The sequence below is a fragment of the Xenopus laevis genome, chromosome 5S (assembly GCF_017654675.1).
Source record: "Xenopus laevis strain J_2021 chromosome 5S, Xenopus_laevis_v10.1, whole genome shotgun sequence".
NCBI classification, from domain to species: Eukaryota; Metazoa; Chordata; class Amphibia; order Anura; family Pipidae; genus Xenopus; species Xenopus laevis.
Window position 1 is genome coordinate 138758961 of NC_054380.1, and position 27926 is coordinate 138786886.

The 27926-nt window shown below is 41.8% G+C and overlaps 1 protein-coding gene across 1 annotated transcript; it reads right to left on the minus strand.

Moving 5' to 3' along the window:
• Positions 1-2913: 2913 nt before the first annotated feature.
• Positions 2914-26516, minus strand: znf395.S (zinc finger protein 395 S homeolog). The gene is given in 10 exon segments (NM_001093094.1): positions 2914-3513; positions 5348-5439; positions 8322-8414; positions 8982-9240; positions 10584-10684; positions 12578-12813; positions 15169-15275; positions 15402-15649; positions 18359-18607; positions 26410-26516. Coding segments are annotated over 9 exon segments (1491 nt in total). The 5' UTR covers positions 18602-18607; positions 26410-26516; the 3' UTR covers positions 2914-3401.
• Positions 26517-27926: the final 1410 nt, after the last annotated feature.

The window sequence follows — 27926 nt, forward strand, 5'->3', positions numbered from 1 at the left end:
AAAAAAACAAGACTGATTAGGGGATTAGAAGGGCCCTAAACAGACATGGCTGGGCCCAGAAAATTGTAGCTGGGCGGATTCTTAACAATTACATTTATATATATGGGAACTTCATGTCTCATGTCGGCCTCCTACAGGCCCTCTGAAATCTTCAGTTGACTATGAGGGACCTGTGTAAGAGCCAAAGGTTAAAGGGATACTGTCATGGAAAAACATGTTTTTTTTCCAAAACGCATCAGTTAATAGTGCTACTCCAGCAGAATTCTGCACTGAAATCCATTTCTCAAAAGAGCAAACAGATTTTTTTATATTCAATTTTGAAATCTGACATGGGGCTAGACATATTGTCAATTTCCCAGCTGCCCCTGGTCATGTGACTTGTGCCTGCACTTTAGGAGAGAAATGCTTTCTGGCAGGCTGCTGTTTTTCCTTCTCAATGTAACTGAATGTGTCTCAGTGGGACCTGGATTTTACTATTGAGTGTTGTTCTTAGATCTACCAGGCAGCTGTTATCTTGTGTTAGGGAGCTGTTATCTGGTTACCTTCCCATTGTTCTGTTGTTAGGCTGCTGGGGGGGAAAGGGAGGGGGTGATATCACTCCAACTTGCAGTACAGCAGTAAAGAATGATTGAAGTTTATCAGAGCACAAGTCACATGACTGGGGGCAGCTGGGAAATTGACAATATGTCTAGCCCCATGTCAGATTTCAAAATTAAATATAAAAAAATCTGTTTGCTCTTTTGAGAAATGGATTTCAGCAATTGGAGCAGTTTGAAAATTTTTTTTCCCATGACAGTATCCCTTTAATAACAGTGTCCACAAAATGGCTCCTGCCTGCTTGTTATAATTATGAATTCCCAGACTGAAGGAAACAAGATTCAAATAATTTTTACAGTGTACTTAAAGTTCATTTTGCTTGACATGTGATAAAATAGGATTTTGAATAATTTTTTTGGGTGACGGGTCCCTTTTAAATAAATACTTTTACGGAGTGTGGTCTGGTATGTGCCAGCCGTTCATTATAGATTTGCAACATTTGCCTCCCTGAGCTGAAGGTCTGGGGCTTGAACACCTGGACCCCTTGTCCTTCTGGGTAAGTTCACCCCATTTTTCAATGCATACAAAACTGAACACCCCCCTTTTTATAAGTTGTCATATGTATCCCTCAATTGTGACTTATGAAGAGTTCAAATACTTACCATATATAGGGTTTTTAGGGGGAAGGGGGTCATTAACAATGAAAAATTGCTGGTTCATAGCCAGAAAGTAAATGTTCTCAGCAGTTTAGAAGTGGGGTCTGGGGGTATATGCCCCAAATCTAAAGCTCAAGGTGAAGGTATTGAAACCATAGAAGAAACAGCAGGTACTCACAGACAGGTAAGTAAAAGAACTGCATTCTTTTTATTTTAGGACAAACACAAAGCCTTTACGCGTTTCATGCACTCAGGCCTATGATTAAAGGGGACCTGTCAGCCTAAAAAATAATTCCAAATCCTGTTTTATGATGTTATTCAAGCAAAATAAACTTCACTTCCATTATATAAATGATTTCAATCTTCTTTATTTTAGTCTTGGAAATCACAATCACATCAAGCAGGCAGCAGCCATTTTGCAGACACTGTTATTAAGGCTAAATTCTTGCCAAAATCATGTTTATACACCATAATGGGGCAGCTGGTGCCCGTGCCCATACACTGGCTACAAAATAAAATCGTTGGAGACGGAGGGGGAATGTAAGGAGAGCAGTGACATCTAGGAATTGTAGAACATTGGAAAGTGAAAGTAACGGCCTCTATGCCTAAGGCATAAAGGAGGGGCAGGCAATATATGATTGACAGCTGAAAGTTTTAAAGGAGTTTATAACCAGTATGGTTGTTTTAAAGGATAAGTAAACCTTTAAAATAAGTGAATGTAAAACTAATAAGGGGGGTTTTCTAAGCACTTCTGCAATGTACATTTATTATTTTTTTTCTCTTAATTGCAAGATATTAAGGGATACATGTACTGTTACCGAAATCTCGAATAGAAGCAGGCACTCAAGGGCAAAAACTTCCACCAGGCAGATGTTCCAAAAGTGAAAAAGTTTGTGTCAAAACAGCCTGACGCGTTTCGTGTTCCAAACACTTAATCATTTTGTTACAACAGCGCCACCTGCTGGTCTTTTTCTGACCAGTCTGACCAGCAAGTAGTCAAGGAAATTGTTTTGAAGTCAAGGAAGTTGTCAGGAGAAAGAAAGAGGCTGATGTTCTTCTGCTTAGGAAAACAATTAGAAACCTTTCTCATATCTTTCCTAAGCAGAAGAACATCAGCTTCTTTCTTTCTCCTGACAACTTCCTTGACTACTTGCTGGTCAGACTGGTGGGAAAATGACCAGCAGGTGGCGCTGTTGTAACAAAATTCATTCATATTAACAGTACATGTATCCCTTAATATCTTGGAATTAAAATAAATAAATAAATAATGTATATTTGCTTAGAATAGCCCCCTTGTCAATTTTACATTCACTTATTTTAAAGGTTTACTTATCCTTTAATAAAAATAAAAAAAAAATGGGTTTCATGATTAATTTTAAAAGGACTTTTATCATACAGATTTTCATGTGTGGGTGACAGGTCCCCTTTAAGTGCCCGAAACGCGTAAGGCTGTGTTTGTACTGCCTACAATAAAGCCTGCGGTTCTTTTACTTACCTCTCTGAGGCTGTGGTTTCTCCCATGGTTTAACCCTCATACGTCCCCAAATATCCCATTCAAGTGAATTAAAAGAGAGACATCATCACTCTTGCCAAACATTCTCCATTGTCTCCAACCCCAGTGCTCAGCCCCAGGTTACTCCCTGCTGGAAATTGAGATCATCATCTATTTTATTTTTCTTGCAAGTTCCGAGAGAACAAACTTAAGGACCAAACAAAGAGCTGACGGGTGCCCTCCACAACGGAGGAGCTGCAAATTTATCTTTACTGTATTTACACTTTGAGGAGGTTAAAATGTACGTGTACAAGAGAAATATATAGATCTATAGATCATAGACCTTTCACAGGAGCGAGGAGAGAGCAGGACAAGACTATTTTACATGAGGAGGGGTCACTATAAAATCAAACGTTGCGGGTTTGGGGGAAACAAAAAGAAGTTAAAACACTTTGGTCCCTGCACTTCCGTGTAGCGAAGATTAAAAACAAAACTGGACAGTCTAAAATGGAAAGAAACAAAAAAATAAAAGATCTGACTAACGTAACCTTGTATAGGTCTTGCAATTTACATCTTTACAGGTTTGGGAATTTACACAGTCTTTTGCCCCAGCCCCTTTCGAAGAGATGGCGCAGTTGCAACTCCGTGACGCATCAGGAATCGAAAACCAACGTTTTTCCACCTTTCAGTCGAGCAGGCGCTTCTCTTATAGACGCTCAGTCCAGGAACCGCTGACAGGCTTTTTTCCACCGACAAGCCGTGCACCACTGATCTCGATGTTCGATCCCGTAGACTTTACGGCACTTCTTGGCCTCGCCTCGAATTTTCCTGTGGGGAGGAACCAATTAGGATTCTTTGTATATTGGGTTAAAATAAAGAAGTGAACAGGTATGGGATCTATTCTGCACAATGCTTGGGATCTGGGGCTTTCTGGATTATGGATCTTTCCGTAATTGGGATCTTCATACCTTAAAGGAGAACTAAACCCCCAAATGAGAAAAGCTCCATCCACTACTACCCCATAGTTCCCCCTCCCCCTCCACAGGATACACAGTAGATAACAGATAAGTACTACTATAGTTTATATAAACAAGCTGCTGTGTAGCCATGGGGGCAGCCATTCAAGCACAGGATACACAGTAGATAACAGATAAGTACTACTATAGTTTATATAAACAAGCTGCTGTGTAGCCATGGGGGCAGCCATTCAAGCACAGGATACACAGTAGATAACAGATAAGTACTACTATAGTTTATATAAACAAGCTGCTGTGTAGCCATGGGGGCAGCCATTCAAGCACAGGATACACAGTAGATAACAAATAAGTACTACTATAGTTTATATAAACAAGCTGCTGTGTAGCCATGGGGGCAGTCATTCAAGCACAGGATACACAGTAGATAACAGATAAGTACTACTATAGTTTATATAAACAAGCTGCTGTGTAGCCATGGGGGCAGTCATTCAAGCACAGGATACACAGTAGATAACAGATAAGTACTACTACTATAGTTTACATAAACAAGCTGCTGTGTAGCCATGGGGGCAGCCATTCAAGCACAGGATACGCAGTAGATAACAGATAAGTACTACTATAGTTTATATAAACAAGCTGTTGTGTAGCCATGGGGGCAGCCATTCAAGCACAGGATACACAGTAGATAACATAAGTACTACTATAGTTTATATAAACAAGCTGCTGTTTAGCCATGGGGGCAGCCATTCAAGCACAGGATACACAATAGATAACAGATAAGTACTACTATAGTTTATATAAACAAGCTGCTGTGTAGCCATGGGGGCAGCCATTCAAGCACAGGATACACAATAGATAAGATATGTTCTGAAGAATCCCATTGTATACTACTGAGCTTATCTGCTGTGTATCCTGTACCTTTTCTAATTTTTCATCTTTAAATGGCTGCCCCATGGCTACACAGCAGCTTGTTTATATAAACTATAGTAGTACTTATCTGTTATCTACGGTGTATCCTGTGCTTGAATGGCTGCCCCCATGGCTACACAGCAGCTTGTTTATATAAACTATAGTAGTACTTATCTGTTATCTACTGTGTATCCTGTGCTTGAATGGCTGCCCCCATGGCTACACAGCAGCTTGTTTATACAAACTATAGTAGTACTTATCTGTTATCTACTGTGTATCCTGTGCTTGAATGGCTGCCCCCATGGCTACACAGCAGCTTGTTTATATAAACTATAGTAGTACTTATCTGTTATCTACTGTGTATCCTGTGCTTGAATGGCTGCCCCCATGGCTACACAGCAGCTTGTTTATATAAACTATAGTAGTACTTATCTGTTATCTACTGTGTATCCTGTGCTTGAATGGCTGCCCCCATGGCTACACAGCAGCTTGTTTATATAAACTATAGTAGAGTTTCTGATGCAAACACAAAAGTTTAACCAGTGCATGGAAACATTACATTATTTTGTCATTCTTTTAAAACACTTTCATTTTTTGTTACTGGTCCTTTAAAGGGTAAAAACAGAACCTGCTCAGTGAATCTGAAAAACAATTGTTCTATTGGAGGCCTCCTATAATAATTTTTGGTAGTTCTTATGAAAGATACCCTAACCCTATACAGGGGTATATTTTATCTTTAAAGCTTCGTTTCAGAAAGAACCCAAGGAATCCTTTACCTGTTGCCGTTGCTTGGCCTCGGAGGAGACGCCACAATGAGGTGGGACTTTATCGCCTGCTGTTCACTGAAGCTCAGGGACCGACTTCGGATCTAAAGTGAAAGGAGAGTAAAACAAATCCACGTTTATTAAAGGTATTATTTTTAATTCTCAGTGTTCTTTAGTCTTTTATCCTCGGGAATTAATACATCAATATTGGATTGTGACCTCATAAAGGCCTGACGCTGGCAGAAATAACAAAATCTGGCAATAGTGGAGTTCTATCATACAATATACAGTATAAAGGCACTACTGTAACTGCCTATCTTGTTCTACTTCCAGGTAAAGGTAAAGTAGGGACTCATTTCCTTTCCTTTTTTAAATCCCTATTTATTCATTTCCTTTCCTTTTTTAAATCCCTATTTATTCATTTCTCAAAAGTACAGAATAAAAAAAATAAAAAGCATAGCAGGAAAACGGATAAAGGATAAGTAAACCTTAAAAATAAGTGAATGTAAAATTGATGAGGGGGCTATTCTAAGCACTTCTGCAATGTACATTCATTATTTATTTTCTTTTAATTGCAAGATATTAAGGGATACATGTACTGTTAATATGAATGAATTGTGTTACAACAGCGCCACCTGCTGGTCAGTTTCCCACCAGTCTGACCAGCAAGTAGTCAAGGAAGTTGTCAGGAGAAAGAAAGAGGCTGATGTTCTTCTGCTTAGGAAAGATGTGAGAAAAGTTATCTGAGGTTTTTTTTTTATTATAGGACAACCTAATTTTCTGCTGGATAATTAGTGACGAGCCCTAAGCTTAGCTTCTCAACAGCCAATCAGAGCCCACTGAGCATGTGAGTGTCACAGACACTTTCCAAGATGGTGACCCCCTGTGACAAGTTTGAAGTCCTGGATCATTGCTGCTATTGACAAGCTCAAACTTTAGCCACGTGCAATATAAAATGGATATAAAATTTTTAGCCACATTAATTTTTAGGGTTTACCTCTCCTTTAATAAATAATTTTTTTTTCATTTTTTTGTATTTTGCCGTCCCTTCTGCCAGACAGACTGGAAAAGTAACTTCTAAAGTTTTAAGAGAACTGGTTTATGGTGCAGGCAGTAAGGATCCCGGGCCATTCAATTTCCACAGCAAGACAGAAACATTTTTAGGGGGTCAATCATTCCAGCTTAGGAGGGTTAAGATAAATTTCTGAAATTTTCCAGGGGGCGTGCAATGCAGTTGCTCCGACATATAGCTCTGCTTAGACAGAAGCACACTTATGCATTTAACATACAGGTATGGGATCCATTATCTGGAAACTAGTTATCCAGAAAGCTCCAAATTACAGAAAGACTGCCTCCCATAGACTCCATTCAATCCAAATAATCCAAATTTTTTTCCTTTTTCTGTGTTATAATAAAACAGTAGCTTGTACTTGATCCCAACTAAGATATAATTAATCCTTATTGGAAGCAAAACCAGCCTATTGGGTTATTTCATGTTTACATTTTCTAGTAGACAAAGGAAGATCCAAATTATGGAATTATGGAAAGATCCTTTATCCGGACAACCCCAGGTCCTGCTCATTCTGGATAACAGGTCCCATACCTTTATAACTCAGCCTGCAGCCTTGTGTCTTTATATGGTCACAGAACAACCCCTCAGTGACTTCTAATATCCTTATCATTTACAGTAGGGGGTACATTATCCCTTATAATACATGAGTGATACTCAGAGTTCCCTGTATAACTCAGCCTGCAGCCTTGTGCCTTTATATGGTCACAGAACAAGCCCTCACTGACTTCTAATATCCTTATCATTTACAGTAGGGGGTACATTATCCCTTATAATACATGAGTGATACTCAGAGTTCCCTGTATAACTCAGCCTGCAGCCTTGTGCCTTTATATGGTCACAGAACAACCCCTCAGTGACTTCTAATATCCTTATCATTTACAGTAGGGGGTACATTATCCCTTATAATACATGAGTGATACTCAGAGTTCCCTGTATAACTCAGCCTGCAGCCTTGTGCCTTTATATGGTCACAGAACAACCCCTCAGTGACTTCTAATATCCTTATCATTTACAGTAGGGGGTACATTATCCCTTATAATACATGAGTGATACTCAGAGTTCCCTGTATAACTCAGCCTGCAGCCTTGTGCCTTTATATGGTCACAGAACAACCCCTGGGGGCTTCTAATATCCTTGTCATTTACAGTAGGGGGTACATTATCCCTTATAATACATGAGTGATACTCAGAGTTCCCTGTATAACTCAGCCTGCAGCCTTGTGCCTTTATATGGTCACAGAACAACCCCTCAGTGACTTCTAATATCCTTATCATTTACAGTAGGGGGTACATTATCCCTTATAATACATGAGTGATACCCAGAGTTCCCTGTATAACTCAGCCTGCAGCCTTGTGCCTTTATATGGTCACAGAACAACCCCTCAGTGACTTCTAATATCCTTATCATTTACAGTAGGGGGTACATTATCCCTTATAATACATGAGTGATACCCAGAGTTCCCTGTATAACTCAGCCTGCAGCCTTATGCCTTTATATGGTCACAGAACAACCACTCAGTGACTTCTAATATCCTTATCATTTACAGTAGGGGGTACATTATCCCTTATAATACATGAGTGATACTCAGAGTTCCCTGTATAACTCAGCCTGTAGCCTTGTGCCTTTATATGGTCACAGAACCCCTCAGTGACTTCTAATATAGTAATAATAATAAAATAATTAATAATCAGTAGAGTTAAATTATTGGGTATAAACACAAGTTATTTGATGCCATAGTTACAAACTTAACGGAAATTAGTCAGGATACCCAGAAAATAAAACCATTGCTTAGAAAACACAACTATACTTTGTCTGGGTTCACATAACCTGAATTTTAGTTTTAAAACTAATGCATTTTAGAGTAGAATTTCTTGTATAGCAAGATACTGATATTGTCTATTAAATGGGACCCACCGGAGAAAGTGTCGGAATTGTAGAAGAAGCAGCTGCCCAACTGATACTGGTGAAGATGTGAGGGGAAACAGGAATCTGGATGGAAGACAGTGCCTAAAGAGGGGGGGGAAACATTTCAGATTAAATTAAAAAATCTCTAAAGAGTTTCAGGTGTTTTAAAAGATAAGTAAACCTTAAAAATAAGTGAATGTAAAATTGATGAGGGGGCTATTCTAAGCACTTCTGCAATGTACATTCATTATTTTTAATTGCAAGATATTAAGGGATACATGTACTGTTAATATGAATGAATTTTGTTACAACAGTGCCACCTGCTGGTCAGTTTCCCACCAGTCTGACCAGCAAGTAGTCAAGGAAGTTGTCAGGAGAAAGAAAGAGGCTGATGTTCTTCTGCTTAGGAAAGATGTGAGAAAAGTTATCTGAGGTTTCTCATTTTATTCCTAAGCAGAAGAACATCAGCCTCTTTCTTTCTCCTGACAACTTCCTTGACTACTTGCTGGTCAATGATGTGAGACTGCTGTGGACAACTGTGAAGGCCTGGATTTTTACAGTTAAGGGCTGCTGAACCAGTGGGCCGGACCATAAATGAATGGATACTTTTGGCCACGTCCTGAGGACACCGTTTAACACCCAACACGAATAAAGAATTGTAAACTCCACCTGGTAAGCATGATCAGTTTGGATGTGCCAAAAAGAGCCTGGAGCAGACTGGCTGAGGGCACTGGACAATGGAGACTCTACTGATGGCACCTCTATAGCATGGGTCTCAGGTTTGGCTGGCACCGGCTGAATGAGGAGGGGAGCAGTGGCAGAGCTTGGACTTTTTGGTGTTGGCTCAGCTTCAGGATCCTCCTTCATTTGTACCTCCGTGTAGTAGAAATCCTCCTCCCTCTTGCGCTGGTCAGAATCCAAGCCATCCCTGTTGGTGAAATCAGAGAGGGTTAAATATGGCAGAGCAGATGCCGGACCATTAGAGCCCTAGCTCAGGAGCTTTACAGAATAACAAGGGATGAACTGCAGCATTTCTGGGAATGGCAATTGGGAGTACCGAATACCTATGCGATCAGTAAAGTCCCAGTTAAAATGTTTATGTTTTGAATAAAAAACATGCAAATTCATTGTAAATGTCCAATGGCTTTAAAGTTAGTAAAGGGAATTGCAATAGAGGGTCTTTTCTGCACTGCTGGTTCTGACTGAAACAACTAAAAGGGATTCTGTCACAGGAAAACATGTTTCGTTTCACACACAGTGAATAGTGCTGCTCAAAAAGAATTCTGAAATCCATTTTACTAAAGAGCAAACTGATTCTTTTATATTTAATTTTGAAATCTGACTTTGGGCTAGTCATATTGTCAAGTTTCCCAGCTGCCCCATGTCATGTGACTTGTGCTCTGATAAACTTCAGTCACTCTTTACTGCTGTACTGCAAGTTGGAGTGATATCACCCTCCACCCTTCCCCCCCCCCAGCAGCAGAACATTGGGAAGGTAACCAGATAGCAGCTCCCTGGTAGATCGAAGAACAGCACTCAATAGTAAAATCCAGGTCCCACTGAGACACATTCAGTTACATTGAGTAGGAGAAACAACAGCCTGCCAGAAAGCAGTTCCATTCTAAAGTGCAGGCTCTTTCTGAAAGCACATGACCAGGCAAAATGACCTGAGATGCACCTACACACCAATATTTCAACTATGCAAATTAGGATTCGGTTCGGTATCGGCCGAATCTTTCGCAATGATTCAGGGGTTCGGCCGAATCCAAAATAGTGGATTCGGTGCATCCCTACTCAGAACTAGCAGTGCAAAAAATAGAAAGGGACAAATTCTGCTTTCAACAGCAATTGCAAATAACTTCAAATATAATCCATAATTATTGAATGTTTATTGTAACGTTGCTTAGAATGTCGATGCTTTTACTTAACTAGTGTATTTCTGTGACATTCCCATTTAATATTCACAGCAGAGAGATAAAAGAACAAATAACCAAACGTTTTTCTGGATTTTTGTAAACCCTAAAGTATGTTATAGATGAGTCCCTTTGCAGTTGCCATTTTTATTGTTTAATTTTAGATTTTTTTTTTTATTGCACTTCTGAGGCTTCAATATGAATTGTTATTCCTGCAGTTTAAATTGCTCTTTAGATACTCTACTATTCACATCATCCAAGTTGCAAATGGTCTTCGGATACAACCGTCTATATCATACGACCATACGTTACGTTACTACTCCTAGGTGCAGCAGCAGAACAGGAATGAAATCCTTACCCAAGGTGTTGAGTCTTCACGTGACGTTTAATGCCGACAATGGAACGAAGAAGTTTCCCACAGTTTGGCCACAGGCACTTGTACATGATCTTGACAGAATTCTGGAATAGACAAAAGGCTGCGAGTTAGGCCAGAAAGTGCTGCTGTTCATTTATAGGCTCATGGAACATCAGTGAACCTGAATGGACAGCCTGCTATTTGCTTTAATGGAATCTGCAAACACAGATTTGTTTGCATTAAAGAATAAGGAAAGTCTTTGTTTTGCATGGGGTGCCAAAAGTTCTGCACCCCAAGTGATTGTATTTCCTGACCCCCCGGGCTGGTGCTTCTATCAGCAGAAAACTGTACTGACCCGGCGAGTACTGTGGATCGACCCAATTCCTGATTATTCTTTCTTCTCGTGGCTGAGCAGGTGCAGTAGAGGGAAAAGCCGAACTTTAACGAAAAAGCCGTCTATTTCATTCTAATGCGAATGTGTCTGCGCCGGGAAATTTGAAGAGTGAAGAAAAATGCTAGAAGAACCCCGGGTCACTGCAGTTTTCAGCTGATAGGAGCACCGACCCAGGATGTCAGGTAGCTAAATACAACTCCAAGTTAAAAACCACTTTCCTTTAAATCTAAATGACAGGCTACCGGCTGTTAGATCCAATATATCTTATAGGGGGGCTCCTTTCCTAGCAGATGTATTAGAGCTCACTCAAATAACTGATTCCAGTACAAACAAAATCTAACAAAATAACTGCCTTTTGCACAAATCCTGCATGTAGAGAGACATGATGTCTGGTGAGTTTAATAGAGTGAGCTCTAATACATCTTCTAGGCAAAAGGAGCCCCCCTGTAAGATATATTGGGGCTCATTTATCAACACTTGGCAACACTTACCTATAGCAAACAATCAGTGAAAAGCTTTTTAAAGCCAGCTGCAAGTAGAACAATGAATGCAGCAATTTGATTGGTTGACATAGGTTACTGCCCATGGGCAAATTTGCCCAGTGTTGATAAATGACCCCCCACTGGATCTAACTGTCAATGAATATGTGACACCCAACTGCTGCATAAAGAGAGAGAATGAAGAGAAACAGATGCTGAGAGAGGGACAGTGAAGATAAACTTGATTATTTCAGAAACGATGCAGAATTTTTAATTGATTGTTTTAAGAAAGTTTTTTATTTCAGTATGAGGAAGCTTATATTAAAATGTCCATTTTCGCAATAGTTCCCCTAACGGAGAAACCATTTGAAAAACTAACAATATTCCCTTTGAAAATAAGACTTTTGTAAAACAGATTTATTGAATAGCCCATAGGGTTTTTTTGCCAATGCAGCTCCCCTTTTAATAATGAGAACTTTGAAAAGGGGGATTTAACTTTTTAGGCCGATGTCTAATAATGAACATTTTGCGCAATGTGTAAAAATCAAACCCTTTTCAGATATTTATCAGTGAAAATGATGCAATTCCATTGGCAGGTTCCTCCCTGGCACTGCCTTTAGTCTCTGCCCAGCACTGAGCAACGTAACCCACAGCCATTGAATGCTTTTGAGTATTTGCCGTTTATCCAATCAAAGCCATGCATATTAATCCATGCACAGCGGTGATCATAAAATATTGATTTTTTAGGGATGCACCGAATCCAGGATTCGGTTCGGGATTTGGCCTTTTTCAGCAGGATTTGAGTCCTTCTGCCCAGCATATGCAAATTAGGGGTGGAAGAGAAATTGTGTGATTTTTATGCCACAAAACAAGGAAGTAAAAAATGTTTTCCCTGCCCTTAATATATTCAGATTCGGCTCAGTATTCGGCAGAATCTTTCACAAAGGATTTGGGGGTTCGGCCGAATCCAAAATAGTGGATTCGGTGCATCCCTATCATTTTTGCACATTGGACTGAAAGTAAACATTCCCTTCAAGCGTGGACAGTATTCCAAAGAGCTTACGATTAAAATGTATTATTTATTTTTTTACAACAGCTGCAGATAATAATAATTTGTCACATACCTTTCTTTTCCGTGGCGCTGGTTCATCCAGCAAAAAGGGATCGGGGTCAGTCTCAAAGCCCTCGTCCACATGGGAAGCGCTGAACACCTCGCTGGTGTACTTTGGACTGGCGTCAGTGTGGGGAGGGGAAGGAGTGGAGACCCCACTGCTAGCACTCCAATGTCCACTGGTGGTACTGCTGCCACTATCCGACACGTCTCCACCCTCTTTCCACAAGTCACACGTTACCCGAGGAGCTGGGGGAGAAAAAAAGACGAGGCTTGCTGCTAATATACTCATGGGGTTTGTCAGAAAATTCTTATATCTAAATCCTTGTGCAACAGCACTTCAATACATCCTGCTATAATTGACCCTTTAAGAGAGGTTTGCCTTTAAATAAAATATTATACATAGGCCTATTATTTCTAAAGGCTAAGTTAAACTTAAAAATAAGTGAACGTAAAATTGACGAGAGGGGTCGTCTAAGCACTTCTGCAATGTACATTCATTATTTATTTTCTTTTAACTCCAAGATATTAAGGGATACATGTACTGTTAATATGAATGAATTTTGTTACAACAGCACCACCTGCTGGTCAGTTTCCCACCAGTCTGACCACCAAGTAGTCAAGGAAGTTGTCAGGAGAAAGAAAGAGGCTGCTCTGATGTTCTTCTGCTTAGGAATAAAATTAGAAACCTTTCTCACATCTTTCCTAAGCAGAAGAACATCAGCCTCTTTCTTTCTCCTGACAACTTCCTTGACTACTTGCTGGTCAGACTGGTGGGAAAATGACCAGCAGGTGGTGCTGTTGTAACAAAATTCATTCATATTAACAGTACATGTATCCCTTAATATCTTGCAATTAAAAGAAAATAAATAATGAATGTACATTGCAGAAGTGCTTAGAGTAGACCCCTTATCAATTTTACATTCACTTATTTTACAAGTTTAGTTATCCTTTCAATTGTCTTCTTTACTTTTCTTTTTCCTAATAGTTGTGGAAACCATATGAGTCCTATAGTCGTATGGCAGCAATGCTTGGGCACACTTGAAGCCCATGGGACCCACAGGTTGGGTGGATTCAGGTTGACTGCTGCACACAAGCTTTGAGCTGATCCAGGGAAGTCAAATATGGCAGAGACACCACCAAGGGACTGCTCTCCTCACCCCCATCTATGAAACCAGCTGTATGTACATTAATTAACATGTGAATAATAGGGACAGGGATCTTGGAAAGGAGCTACTGTCCCAAACAAAAACTGCTTTGTACTTGACGGCTGAGTTATAGCTTCTCAAGGTCTTTGCATAGTAATAGGATGTTGTTTTATTTAATGGAAAAAAAAATGTAACAGATTTCTGAAAAATTAAAAATGTTATCATGTGTAAATGTAATTGAGAGTGTTATTTATTTATTCCTTTCTGTTCTCTGCTTCTGACTCTCTGAGCACCCAGATCATTTAGTTTCCTATGGTGGCATCTGTTACATGGTGTCAAGAGTCAGAAACAGTAGTGCAGAGAATATAAGTAACCAGACAGACGCTGCTTTCAATTACATTATGTAATTATGACATTTAAAGGGGTTGTTCACTTGACTTTTACTTAGGGATGCACAGACTCCAGGATTCAGTTCGGGATTCAGACTTTTTCAGCAGGATTCGGATTCTGCACGGCTGAACCGAATCCAAATTTGCATATGCAAATTAGGATGCAGGGAGGGAAATCATGTGACTTTTTGGCATAAAACAAGGAAGTAAAAAATGTTTTCCCCTTCCCACCCCTAATTTACATGTGTGATTCGTTTGGTATTCGGCGGAATCTTTTGCGAAAGATTACGGGGTTCGGCCAAATCCAAAATAGTGGATTCGGGGCATCCCTACTTTTAGTATGTTGTAGAGATTGAAATTCTGAGACAACTTGCAATTAGTTTCCATTTTATTATTATTTGTGGTTTTTGAGTTACTTAGCTTTTTATTCAGCAGTTCTCCAGTTGCAATTTCAGCCATCCAGTTGCTAAGGTTCAAATTACCCTAGCAACCATGCATTGGCTTGACTAAAAGACAGGAATATGAATAGGAGAGGCCTGAATAGAAAGATAAGTAATAAAAAGTAGCAATAACTATACATTTGTAGCGTTAGAGAGCATTTGTTTTAGATGGGGTCAGTGACCCCCATTTGAAAGCTGGAAAAAGTCTGAAGAACAAGGGAAAATAAACAAAAAAAATAAAAAATGAAGACCAATGGAAAAGTAGCTTAGAAGTTGCCGTTCTAGAACATATTAAAAGTTAACTCAAATGTGAACTCCCCCATTAAGCATTGGATACATTGCTCAGAATCACATTAGGGCTCATTGATAAACACTGAGCAAATTTGCACCTATGCAGTAACCCATGGCAACCAATCAGATGATTGCTTACATTGTTCAACCTGAAGCTGGCTGAATAAAAGCTAATCACTGATTGGTCAATATGGGTTACTGCCCAGGTGATAATTTGCTCACTGTTTGTCAATGTGCCCCAGTGTGTTTTTTTATGCAAAACAATGTGGATGGACTTCAGTTCAGCTTTGTGGCTAGTAGGCAAGTTGTGGTGAGAAGCCTACAGAGCTTACTTACCTGGGATGCTGTCAGTGCAGGGTGGGCTCTGTACAATGGGGCTGCAGGACAAGCTGGTCAGGACCATCGCCGCCATCATCTCATCCATCTCTACTGCATCCGACCTCCTGCAATTTGCCCAAAAGTGTATCCATTAGACCAAGCTCCATTTAATCAAGGTGCAGATTTATGTCAAGGGAAACTGGCTATACCAGAACTACAGCTTCTGATTGGTCAGGGCAGACCACACCCACCTTTTGGGAACATCAATGCTGCGAGACACCGATCTCTGGGCAGAGGTGGAAGTTGCCCCAGGGCTTGTTGGAAGACTTTGCTCAATTGGGGAGGACAGTGGTTTCTGGGTCTCAGCGAGGCGCACGTCCTCCATCTTTCTACAGAGGTGAAGCCCCAGCTCCAATACAAACAGCTTCACCTCGTCATCCACATGATTGTGCTGCTCCACCAAACCGACATATTCCTTCCCGTTGTGAGTGATATAAACCTGCCAACAATCAGGGAAAGTCGTTATCTTAAAATGTACATAAAAACCTAATTAAAAAAATTAGTGAAGCAGAAATATTTGCCCAAAGAGGCTGTGTGGTCAGCGGCGCACCCCTGCCCTTAAAGGAGAACTAAAGCCTAACTAAAGAAGTAGGTAGAAATGTTGTACATGATGTTTTGTGCTTCTGTACCAGCCCAAGGCAACCACAGCCCTTTAGCAGTAAAGATCTGTGTCTCCAAAGATGCCCCAGTAGCTCCCCATCTTCTTTTCTGCTGATTCACTGCACATGCTCTGTGCTGCTGTCACTTACTGAGCTTAGGGAGCCACTCACAATATACAGTACACATAGAATAGAAATGTCACAATATAAGGCTGATTAGTAATTAATACACATAATTACTACACGGCAGCACAGAAACCAGTGCAATTAGCATCAGAATTTAATAATCAGCAAACCTGTAGCATCAGCCACATTCATTTTTAGGGTTTTGTTCGCCTTTAAAAAGAGCCCTGACTATTGGGGGTCAGTACAGACAGTCACCCAGATTACATTTAACTTTAAGAACTGCTTGTTGGAAAATTGCTTTGATCTGTATCATCTTTCATTGGGCAAATCATTGGTCTCATCCCCTTTAGCTCACCGGGGAAAGCCCCACTGAAACCTGCCCCGAGGTCCGGACTGAGAATTAAAATAGGCCCTGGCATTTCAGGTACACAGAGGCCCAAACAGCCCCCACCAGCCCACTAAATACTGACTTTCTATGGCACCTTATAGCAGCCCATATGGCATTTGCCAGAATCCACAGATTGCCAGTCCAGGCCTGTGCCCCCCAGGCCTTATAAGAATTACATTGATTTTGGTGCCCAATGCACAGGGAGATCTGCCAAATCTGCTCCACCCCTGTATTCATTTCTCTAGAAAAAGATTTAATTAATCATATAAGCAGCCACGGGTGCCTCCCAGGGCACAGGCCGCTGACAGTTTGTGTGTTTAGTACAGGTATGGGATCCATTATACAGAAACCCATAATCCACAAAGCTCTGAATTACGGAAAGGCCGTCTCCCAGAGACTCCATTTTATCCAAAGAATCCACATTGTTAAAAATTATTTCCTTTTTTTGTGTAATAATAAAACAGCAGCTTGTACTTGATCCCAACTAAGATATAATTAATCCTTATTGGAAGCAAAACCAGTCTATTGGGTTTATTTAATGTTTATATGATTTTCTAGTAGACAAACTATGAAGATCCAAATTACAGAAAGATTTTATCCGGAAAACCCCAGGTCCCGAGCATTCTGGATAACAAGTCCCGTACCTGTACGATCATGTGAACTTTACAGACAAGTATAACAACTATATTCATTGAGGGGAGTTGGTACTCGCAGCGAATAGCACTTTACTTGTCCTTTAAAACAGGCAGTGAAGCAGAAGAGGAAGGATTTACTGTGTACACAATACATTCCTTCCTTTATATTTGTTTACATATAGAAGCTGCCATATTTCTTTGCCTAAAAACACTGTTGCATAACAAATAGTCTTAAAGGTGCGGTTCACTCTTACGTTAACTTTTGCTGTTACAGAATCGTAAATTCTAAGCAACTTTTTGATTCATTATTTAATTATGTATTTATTTTACCGTTTTTGAATGGTTTTGAATGACATCACAAAACACGGATATTAGAGAGAGACAATACAGGTTATTGGATTATAAACGTATACGTTTAACGTCACAGACATGCAGCGGCCTCTTCTATAGCGTGCCGCAGGGAGTTGCTCATGTCGCCCATAATTAGCGATAGCAATAATAACTGGATTCTTCTCTTTAGTTAGCGATTTTACCTCGGTAGACCTTGCGACTGGAGAGAGGTATTGGGTGGAGGCGAGTTACTCAATTGTCAGCTCTTTGTCATATCTGGATGTTTAGGGCAACTTGTGATAAAGATGCACAGAATCTCCCAATGTACATGCAACTGCTAAACATTGTAGACAATGCTAGGAGAGCTAAGGAGTATGTTAAAGAGACTGACTGCCCAATGTAGAGTCTCTGTCTTACATCAGGCCACTCATTTATCTGTGTTACTTTTTTATATTTAAAGGATAAAAGAAGTGAATATTAAATTGATGAGGGGGATATTCTAAGGAATTGTGCAATGTACATTCATTATTTATTTTCTTTTAATTGCAAGATATTAAGGGATACATGTACTGTTAATATGAATGAATTTTGTTACAACAGCGCCACCTGCTGGTCAGTTTCCCACCAGTCTGACCAGCAAGTAGTCAAGGAAGTTGTCAGGAGAAAGAAAGAGGCTGATGTTCTTCTGCTTAGGAATAAAATTAGAAACCTTTCTCACATCTTTCCTAAGCAGAAGAACATCAGAGCAGCCTCTTTCTTTCTCCTGACAACTTCCTTGACTACTTGCTGGTCAGACTGGTGGGAAACTGACCAGCAGGTGGCGCTGTTGTAACAAAATTCATTCATATTAACAGTACATGTATCCCTTAATATCTTGCAATTAGAAGAAAATAAATAATGAATCTACATTGCAGAAGTGCTTAGAATAGCAATTTTACATTCACTTATTTAAAGGTTTACTTTTCCTTTAACTAATTTCCTATAAGGGAGTAACAAATGGACAGGTACGTCCTATTATTCAGCCACACTCGTATAAGGGGAAATCATCCTGAAGAAGCACAAACTTGTACCTTTTGCCCAGGATACAACTTAAAGCGGTTGGTAGGAGACATTGCGGAAGCACAACTCCCATCCTCGGGGAACTCCTTGCAGTATCCACCTTCCAATGCGCCAGCACCGAATCCCCCAGAAATCTCTGCTTGTATCGACATCTGCCCGTCCACCAACATTCCATCTCCGGACAAAGTCGGGGCGCAAACCCTGGCCCCAAGGAGGGACCTCTTGCCGAGACGTTTCGACAGCATGCTGGCCATTGTCAGCTACAGGAGACAAGAAGCAGATTTTGTGAATACTCGGAAAACAAGAGAGAAGCCTCTTAACATGAACAGGAGGGTATTTTTAACCTGAAAGTAGTTGTAAAACATTAATGAAGGTTAAACCCATTCAGATCCCCAGAGATTTCGTCCAATAGCTGCATTTTCAGCAGAGGAAAACACCATTGTTGTTGCTTTTGTACCATTACAACTCCCAGCTCCCTATGGAAGCCGAGTACAAGGGATTTCAAGATGTACAACCCCGGGTAAAAAACGGAGGGATGTAGTGTAAGTTTTAGGGGACAGGAGAGAATAAATAGATCTTGGCATTTGCCAGAGCATTGGGTTGTTGGGTTTTTATCAGCGTTCATAACTCCATTAGCCAAAACTTTTATTTACTGCTTCTTCATTTTCTGCCCAAAACAGAATTACTTTGCATAACATTTCAACTGGCTTGAGATTCCACATTTTAATGCGGCACAGTTTCCCTTTAATCCCACAACAACAGATATAGGAGCCGTCTATTGATGACGTCCCATTAAAGGGCAAAAATATTATCCCCAACTAAAGGTGCAGCTAATAGAGCCCACACTCCTACTAGGGGGTAACCATAGTTTTTTTTAAAAAAATGTTCCCCTGCCAGCGCTAGGACACTTGCACTGGGAGGGAGCTCCTGGTACAAGCCGCCATGTTGGGGCACACGCATGCGCATACCTCGTGAATAACAGGACAGTCCCGATTTTGACAGCTCAACCCGCAGCCCCAATTGTTACTGAAACGTCTTGACTTTTACTGAACAGCCAGAAAATGATCTAACGTTTCTAAAACTTAATTTGCTTTTGGCAGAGAGCCCAGAAGACTCAGCAGGTACACTTAGATACTTTTATAACAATTTAAGGTAAGCAAAGAAACAATTGTAACAATTTAAGGTAAGCAAAGAAACAATTGTAACAATTAAAGATAAGCAAAGAAGCGATTGTAACAATTTAAGAGAAGCAAAGAAGCGATTGTAACCATTTAAGAGAAGCAAAGAAGCGATTGTAACCATTTAAGAGAAGCAAAGAAGCGATTGTAACCATTTAAGAGAAGCAAAGAAGCGATTGTAACAATTTAAGAGAAGCAAAGAAGGGATTGTAACAATTTAAGAGAAGCAAAGAAACAATTGTAACAATTTAAGAGAAGCAAAGAAACAATTGTAACAATTTAAGAGAAGCAAAGAAACAATTGTAACAATTTAAGATAAGCAGGTCTCTTGGGGAAACTGTGACTTGCAGCTTAAAGGACAATTCCCCTTCATTAGCAAAACTGTAATAACACAGCAATGTGTTCAAACTTTCATAACCTGCCAAATTTTGTAAAATGAATATGGTAATTACCGAGTACAATAATTCTGTTTTGGTTAAAAAAAAGAAAAGACAGAATAGATTTTTCAAAGAACAGAGACTTCAGAAAAGAAAAAGTATCCAGTTTAAAAATATAAAGTTCCCCCAAGGTATCAGGAGATGCCAACACATTCCCTATTTATCTTTCTGCCCTGGATCTCACTGTACTGAGTGTATCGCTGTCTGACAAACACCACAACAAATGCTCCAGGAATGTTTGGAAGCAGCAGGCAGTTTCACAGCAGTGCAGTAAAGTGTGCAAGATGCCAGTGTTCGGATAGGCAGCTCTTGAGTAGTTGTTCACCTTTAAGTATGATGTAGAGAGAGATATTCTGAGACAATTTGCAATTGGTTTTCATTTTTTATCATTTGTGGTTTTTGACTTATTTAGCTTTTTATTCAGCAGCTCTCCAGTTTGCAGTTTCAGCTATCTGGTTGCTAGGGTCCAAATTACCCTAGCAACCATGTATTGATTTGAACAAAAGACTGGAATATGAATATGAGAGGCCTGAATAGAAAGGTGAGGAATAAAAAGTAGCAATAACAATAAATGTGTAGCCTTACAGAGCATGTTTTTTTAGATGGGGTCAGTGACCCCCATTTGAAAGCTGGAAAGAGTCAGAAGAACGCAAACAATTCAAAAACTCTAAAAAAAAAAAAAAAAAAAAAAAAAAAAAATGTAAACCAATTGAAAAGTTGCTTAGAATTAGACATTCTACAACATACTAATGTTAACTTAAAGGTGAACCACCCCTTTAAGTCTACTAGAAAATCATATAAACATAAAATAAACCCAATAGGCTGGTTTTGCTTCCAATAAGGATTAATTATATCTTAGTTGGGATCAAGTACAAGCTGCACATTCCCTGGGCCCCTGTCTAAGTAATTCAGTAGATATACAAATGCATGTGTTCACAAAGACAGGGGTTTTTAGTTACAAAGTTATGATCATAAAGTTGAAAAGCCTCCATACCACGTCAAGGTAAACCCCATATGGCGGTCCCTAACTTGTTTACCTATGACTGGAGGTAAACAAGTTAGGGACCGCCATATGGGGTTTACCTTGATACCTTGATGTTCACAAAGACCCCTGTCTTTGTGAACACATGCATTTGCATATCTACTGAATTACTTAGACAGGGGCCCAGGGAATGTGCACTGACCCATTTGGTTATGTCAGTAGCACTTCCCTTATACTTCTATATATTTCTACTTAGCAATGTGAGTGCTCCCACAACCCCTTTTTGTATTTCCCATACCTTTATAACTCCGCTTTGTGCCTTTATATGGTCACAGAACAACCCCTCAGTGACTTCTAATATCCTTATCATTTACAATAGGGGGTACATTATCCCTTATAATACATGAGTGATACTCAGAGTTCCCTGTATAACTCAGCCTGCAGCCTTGTGCCTTTATATGGTCACAGAACAACCCCTCAGTGACTTCTAATATCCTTATCATTTACAGTAGGGGGTACATTATCCCTTATAATACATGAGTGATACTCAGAGTTCCCTGTATAACTCAGCCTGCAGCCTTGTGCCTTTATATGGTCACAGAACAACCCCTCAGTGACTTCTAATATCCTTATCATTTACAGTAGGGGGTACATTATCCCTTATAATACATGAGTGATACTCAGAGTTCCCTGTATAACTCAGCCTGCAGCCTTGTGCCTTTATATGGTCACAGAACAACCCCTCAGTGACTTCTAATATCCTTATCATTTACAGTAGGGGGTACATTATCCCTTATAATACATGAGTGATACTCAGCATTCCCTGTATAACTCAGCCTGCAGTAAGATTTCCAGATTGAGCACCACCCAAATACACGCACAGATCCTGCATTACTATATAGAAAACTGCACTGGAGACGAAGGATGGGCAAGTGAAGCCAAGTCAAACTTGGCAGGCGGAAAAAATTTGTTCAAAAAGTGAAATTACCAGGAATTCTGTGTCCAAGCGTAAGGGAGTAAATGACAGGGTTAGGGTTAGAGTTGCTACCTATACCGGCATTCCTATATATTTATCTTTATTCCCTATTAATAACATTAGAATCATATCACTGACCTTCCTATATATTTACATTTTTCCCTATTAATAACATTGGGATCACTGACCTTCCTATATATTTATCTTTATTCCCTATTAATAACATTGGGATCACTGACCTTCCTATATATTTATCTTTATTCCCTATTAATAACATTGGGATCACTGACCTTCCTATATATTTACCTTTTTCCCTATTAATAACATTGGGATCACTGAAGTTCCTATATATTTATCTTTATTCCCTATTAATAACATTGGGATCACTGACCTTCCTATATATTTATCTTTATTCCCTATTAATAACATTGGGATCACTGACCTTCCTATATATTTATCTTTATTCCCTATTAATAACATTGGGATCACTGACCTTCCTATATATTTATCTTTATTCCCTATTAATAACATTGGGATCACTGACCTTCCTATATATTTATCTTTATTCCCTATTAATAACATTGGTATCACTGACCTTCCTCTATATTTATCTTTATTCCCTATTAATAACATTGGGATCACTGACCTTCCTATATATTTATCTTTATTCCCTATTAATAACATTGGGATCACTGACCTTCCTATACATTTATCTTTATTCCCTATTAATAACATTGGGATCACTGACCTTCCTATATATTTATCTTTATTCCCTATTAATAACATTGGGATCACTGACCTTCCTATATATTTATCTTTATTCCCTATTAATAACATTGGGATCACTGACCTTCCTATATATTTATCTTTATTCCCTATTAATAACATAGGGATCACTGACCTTCCTATATATTTATCTTTATTCCCTATTAATAACATTGGGATCACTGACCTTCCTATATATTTATCTTTATTCCCTATTAATAAAATTGGGATCACTGACCTTCCTATATATTTATCTTTATTCCCTATTAATAACATTGGGATCACTGGCCTTCCTATATATTTATCTTTATTCCCTATTAATAAAATTGGGATCAACCATCATCGGCCAGGTGGCAACTCTAGAACTTGGGGTGCAGAGAACCCGCATCTGGGCAGCAAAGATCACCGCATACCATCATGTTATTTACAAACACGTCTCATGCACGGGAGCTGCAACTCACACACTGCTTTACACGGGAGGGAGGGGGAGGAGTTGCTCGACTCACTGGCACTGCCCACTCTGTGTCACACACACACACATATATATACACACACACTGTATTCAAAGACACACACATATATACACATACACTTCCTAAAGGAAAGCCATCATATTCGTGTGATCGCTCTTAGGATTTGCTAATAGGATTTGCTGACTTGTAAATGGCACTCAGCAGACTCTCTGCCACTGTCAATTAGACCAGCACAGAGAATGTTTAACCAGAAGAGCTTACAATCTATTATTGCTATCACATAGGCATGCATGATAAGAACCCCCACAAGCAGAAAGAACACACACATTGCACATAGATTTTAAACTACTTGAAAGTGGACCCAAACCCCCACCCCGGAGTCAGAGAGACAGCAATGGCAGCCAGTGTGTCCCCATGTTACCGACACAACTCCCAGCAGGCTAGGAGTTGCACCAAGGCTTTACTGCCTATCATTACTCAGATACAATTTTTTTTTTTTTTAGAAAAAAAAGATAAATAAAAGTGTGGCGCTCTTCTACCAATCAATCAGATGGAAAGTGCAATGAATGGGAGCCATTGGTGTGAGGTGGGTGTCACTCAAGTTCTCGAATTAACATTGGCACTAAGTGTGGCCTGTACTGGCCAGCCAGAAACACTAGTGAGCGCTGGTGCATTTCAGCTTCAGTGTCACAACTATGGGCACCACTTTCATCAGCACAACCTGAACTGCAAGAATAATAGGAAATGGCAGAAGAGCGAGAAGATCCACATTGGATACATCGTAACATTCCGGCACAGACAAGATTATTGCAACTGTCAGTCACTCAGAGAATAGATTCAGCATTGGATTTCCTTTTCCTTCAATGCAGACTGTGCTCAACACTGCCCAACTGTGCCCAACACTGCCCAACTGTGCCCAACACTGCCCAACTGTGCTCAACTGTGCTCAACTGTGCCCAACACTGCCCAACTGTGCCCAACACTGCCCAACTGTGCTCAACTGTGCCCAACACTGCCCAACTGTGCCCAACACTGCCCAACTGTGCCCAACTGTGCCCAACACTGCCCAACTGTGCCCAACTGTGCCCAACTGTGCCCAACACTGCCCAACTGTGCCCAACACTGCGCCAAACACTGCCCAACTGTGCCCAACACTGCCCAACTGTGCCCAACACTGCCCAACTGTGCCCAACACTGCCCAACTGTGCTCAACACTGCCCAACTGTGCCCAACACTGCCCAACTGTGCCCAGGCCAAGATATTGCTACATGTAACATGGGGCTACAAGGATGAGCCCCGGGAATTCAGTTTCCAGTAAATTTGGGGGAGGGGTTGACTGTAGCAATTGAAACTCTGTGTCCCAGTCTAAATTGACCATAGACACACAGATCCTATCGCACGAATCGAGGATTCGTACGATTTTCGAATCGTGTGTGGAGAGTGCCGACATCATTCGTCCGGAGGAGATCGGTCGTTTGGTCGGGGTTGATTTTGACCAGACCGATCCCGCCGGAGCCCATTGCGCATCGTAATCGGATCGTTCGATATACGGCCTAACAATCAGATTACCCCCCATATAGCAATGCTCGTTAATGGCATGTCGGGGAAAGATCACAACATCGCCAAACGAGCGGACCTTTGCGTCTATGGCCACCTTAACAGAAGTGTCAGTCAATGGCGCTGGGAGTTGTAGCTTAACAAGAGCTGAAGGGTCACAGGTGGGGGGGGGGCTGGAAGGCTCCTACAATATACAACTGACCCTAAAGCACCAGGGGAAAAACAAGGACACCCCTAAGAAAGTAGGGGGCCCACACACACTCGTCTCTCCCCTCTATTCTCCAATGTGGGAGGAGCAACTGGCTGGGACGTCACATAACAGAGCAAGGCCCCCCCCTGCTCTCCGTCTCTCAGTGGGTGTGTCCCAGTATTTCGCTCTATATCTATTTCTAACAATATCCCCATGTGCCGGGAATCAGGGGCTCATCTCTGGGATTAGACAGTCGTGTCTGTCGCTGCACTCAAGTCTCACTCACACTCACATCTCACGCCTCACACTCACGCCTCACACTCACGCCTCACACTCAGATCTCCCACACACTCAGATCTCCCACACACTCAGATCTCCCACACACTCAGATCTCCCACACACTCAGATCTCCCACACACTCAGATCTCCCACACACTCAGATCTCTCCCACACTCAGATCTCTCCCACACTCAGATCTCCCACACTCAGATCTCCCACACTCAGATCTCCCACACTCAGATCTCCCACACTCAGATCTCCCACACTCAGATCTCCCACACACACAGATCTCCCACACACACTCAGATCCCTCACGCTCAGATCTCACACGCTCAGATCTCACACGCTCAGATCTCCCACGCTCAGATCTCCCACACACTCAGATCTCCCACACACTCAGATCCCTCACACACTCAGATCCCACACACTCAGATCCCACACACTCAGATCCCACACACTCAGATCCCTCACACTCAGATCCCTCACACTCAGATCTCCCACACTCAGATCTCCCACACTCAGATCTCCCACACTCAGATCTCCCACACTCAGATCTCCCACACTCAGATCTCCCACACTCAGATCTCCCACACACACAGATCTCCCACACACACTCAGATCCCTCACACTCAGATCTCACACGCTCAGATCTCACACGCTCAGATCTCCCACGCTCAGATCTCCCACACACTCAGATCCCTCACACACTCAGATCCCACACACTCAGATCCCACACACTCAGATCCCACACACTCAGATCCCTCACACTCAGATCCCTCACACTCAGATCTCCCACACTCAGATCTCCCACACTCAGATCTCCCACACTCAGATCTCCCACACTCAGATCTCCCACACTCAGATCTCCCACTCAGCCTCAGTGTGACAGACACAGGCAGTGCCACGCCCCCTCAGCATCAGTCGGTGAGAGAAATAAACAAGGGGACGGGGGTCCCAGTAACTCCGCGCTCACTTCTTCCTTTACTCGGTTACACCAGGGAGTGAGGGGTGTGTGAGGGGAGTGAGGAGGAGTGTGAGGGGGGATATCGGGGAGACATTAGGGAAGGAGCAGTAATGAGCTCGGATATTCGCCAGTCTCGCCCGGTGCCCATGACACGAGTGTCCCTTACAGACTGGAACGAGTTTAATCAGCGCGTTGTACAAGAAGCCCCCGTGTCTCCCACCGCAACCGGCCGTGGTCTCTCCCTCGTGTGGCGCCACTTACCTGCGCTCAGCTCGATGGGACCCGCCACGGACTTGTTTGGGGAATGAATATGCTCTCTCCCCGCTGCGCTTCTTGCCGCCGCCGCCGATCTCCCTCCTCCTTCTCTCCCTCCTTCTCTCCCTCCTGCAGCTCCGCGAGCCTCTCTCACACTCACACACACTGGGCTGCAGGGGAAACCCGAGCTGGATCCCAGGGTTGGGACGGCGGACGATAAGCGCGGGGAGTGCGAGGGGCTGTTTGGGTGCCGAATGCCGAGCGCCGGGTTTTCCTTCCAACAAGTCAGTGCGCCGGGTTCCCTCCCGCCTCCTTTAGCTCCTCCCACTCCTGCCGGCCGGGTTACAGCTTCTTGTCTAGTTGTAAACAAGCTCCCCACATGCTCAGCCCTCCGCTTCCTATTGGACGCCCGGCTGCCACTCACCACACGCCCACCCCGCGCGGCACAGACACACACACAGGCTGCAGCGGCACTGGGGAATAAACAGCGTGTGATACGTGTGAGCTCCCAGGCTGGGCCGCTGCCAACTCACTGCTTACTGGGGGGGGGGGATAGGGATCAGCCAATGGCATCAGCTTCACTTGTGTTTGGGGGGAGAGTCCTGCCAACCTCAGCTGCTGCCGAACATCATGCACTTTAATTCCCAGTATACCAGTGACACCACAGCTTCTGCAGAACCTCTTGCACCTGAAGTCCATAGAGCTGAGTACCCAGGGCTGCTGCAGAACCTCTTGCACCGTCACTCACATTGCTCTACAACAGTTGCTGCAGAACCTCTTTAGATCATGTTGCACATGGAGTCCCTGGAGCTGCTCATATGTCACATAAGGTTTCCTGGTGCTCAGCTGCTGCAGAAACTCTTGTAAGGGGGTTAAAAGTGCAAGTGTTTAATGGCTGCTCTTTAAAAGCCGCTGCAGAACTTCTTTGTGGCTAGTGATGGCGTCACATGTTCTGCGTCATTGTAAGGAGCGTCTTGTGCGCAAGGGGACACACCGCTGCTGCAGAACCTCTTCTTCTTGTGAACCTTATTCCTAGGTGACCGCACACTCCTTGTACAGGGACAGCCGGACTGAGGTTCAAGTAAAGAGAAAGAAAAGAAGTCCTGCAGCAGCTCTATCTTCAAAGTGGGGAGGATCGTCTCAGCAGATGTGGAGGTACAGCGTGTGGCCATTGCTGCCGCAGAACCTCTTGTTTGTGTCTTATCCTATTTACAGCACAGACAGAGTGTCAGACAAGATGTTCTGCAACAGCGGGGGCTTTTACAATGAGGGGGAGTCGTTACTCGGATGAGAGGGGCCAGGCTTTCAGCTGGAGGTGGTGTGAGTAGAGTTGCAGTTGAACGTTAGCTGGAAGGTGGTAGCATGAACACCCCAATTTCTCTTTTATTAAGGGGGTAAATAGTTGGGCCTATGACAAATGCCCTACTGTTTCCCCCCTGGCAGGAGCGGAGCGTTATCATCAACACCCTGAAATCAATAGACTCACTCACATGTGCACGTGTCACTCAGCGCTGAGGATTTAA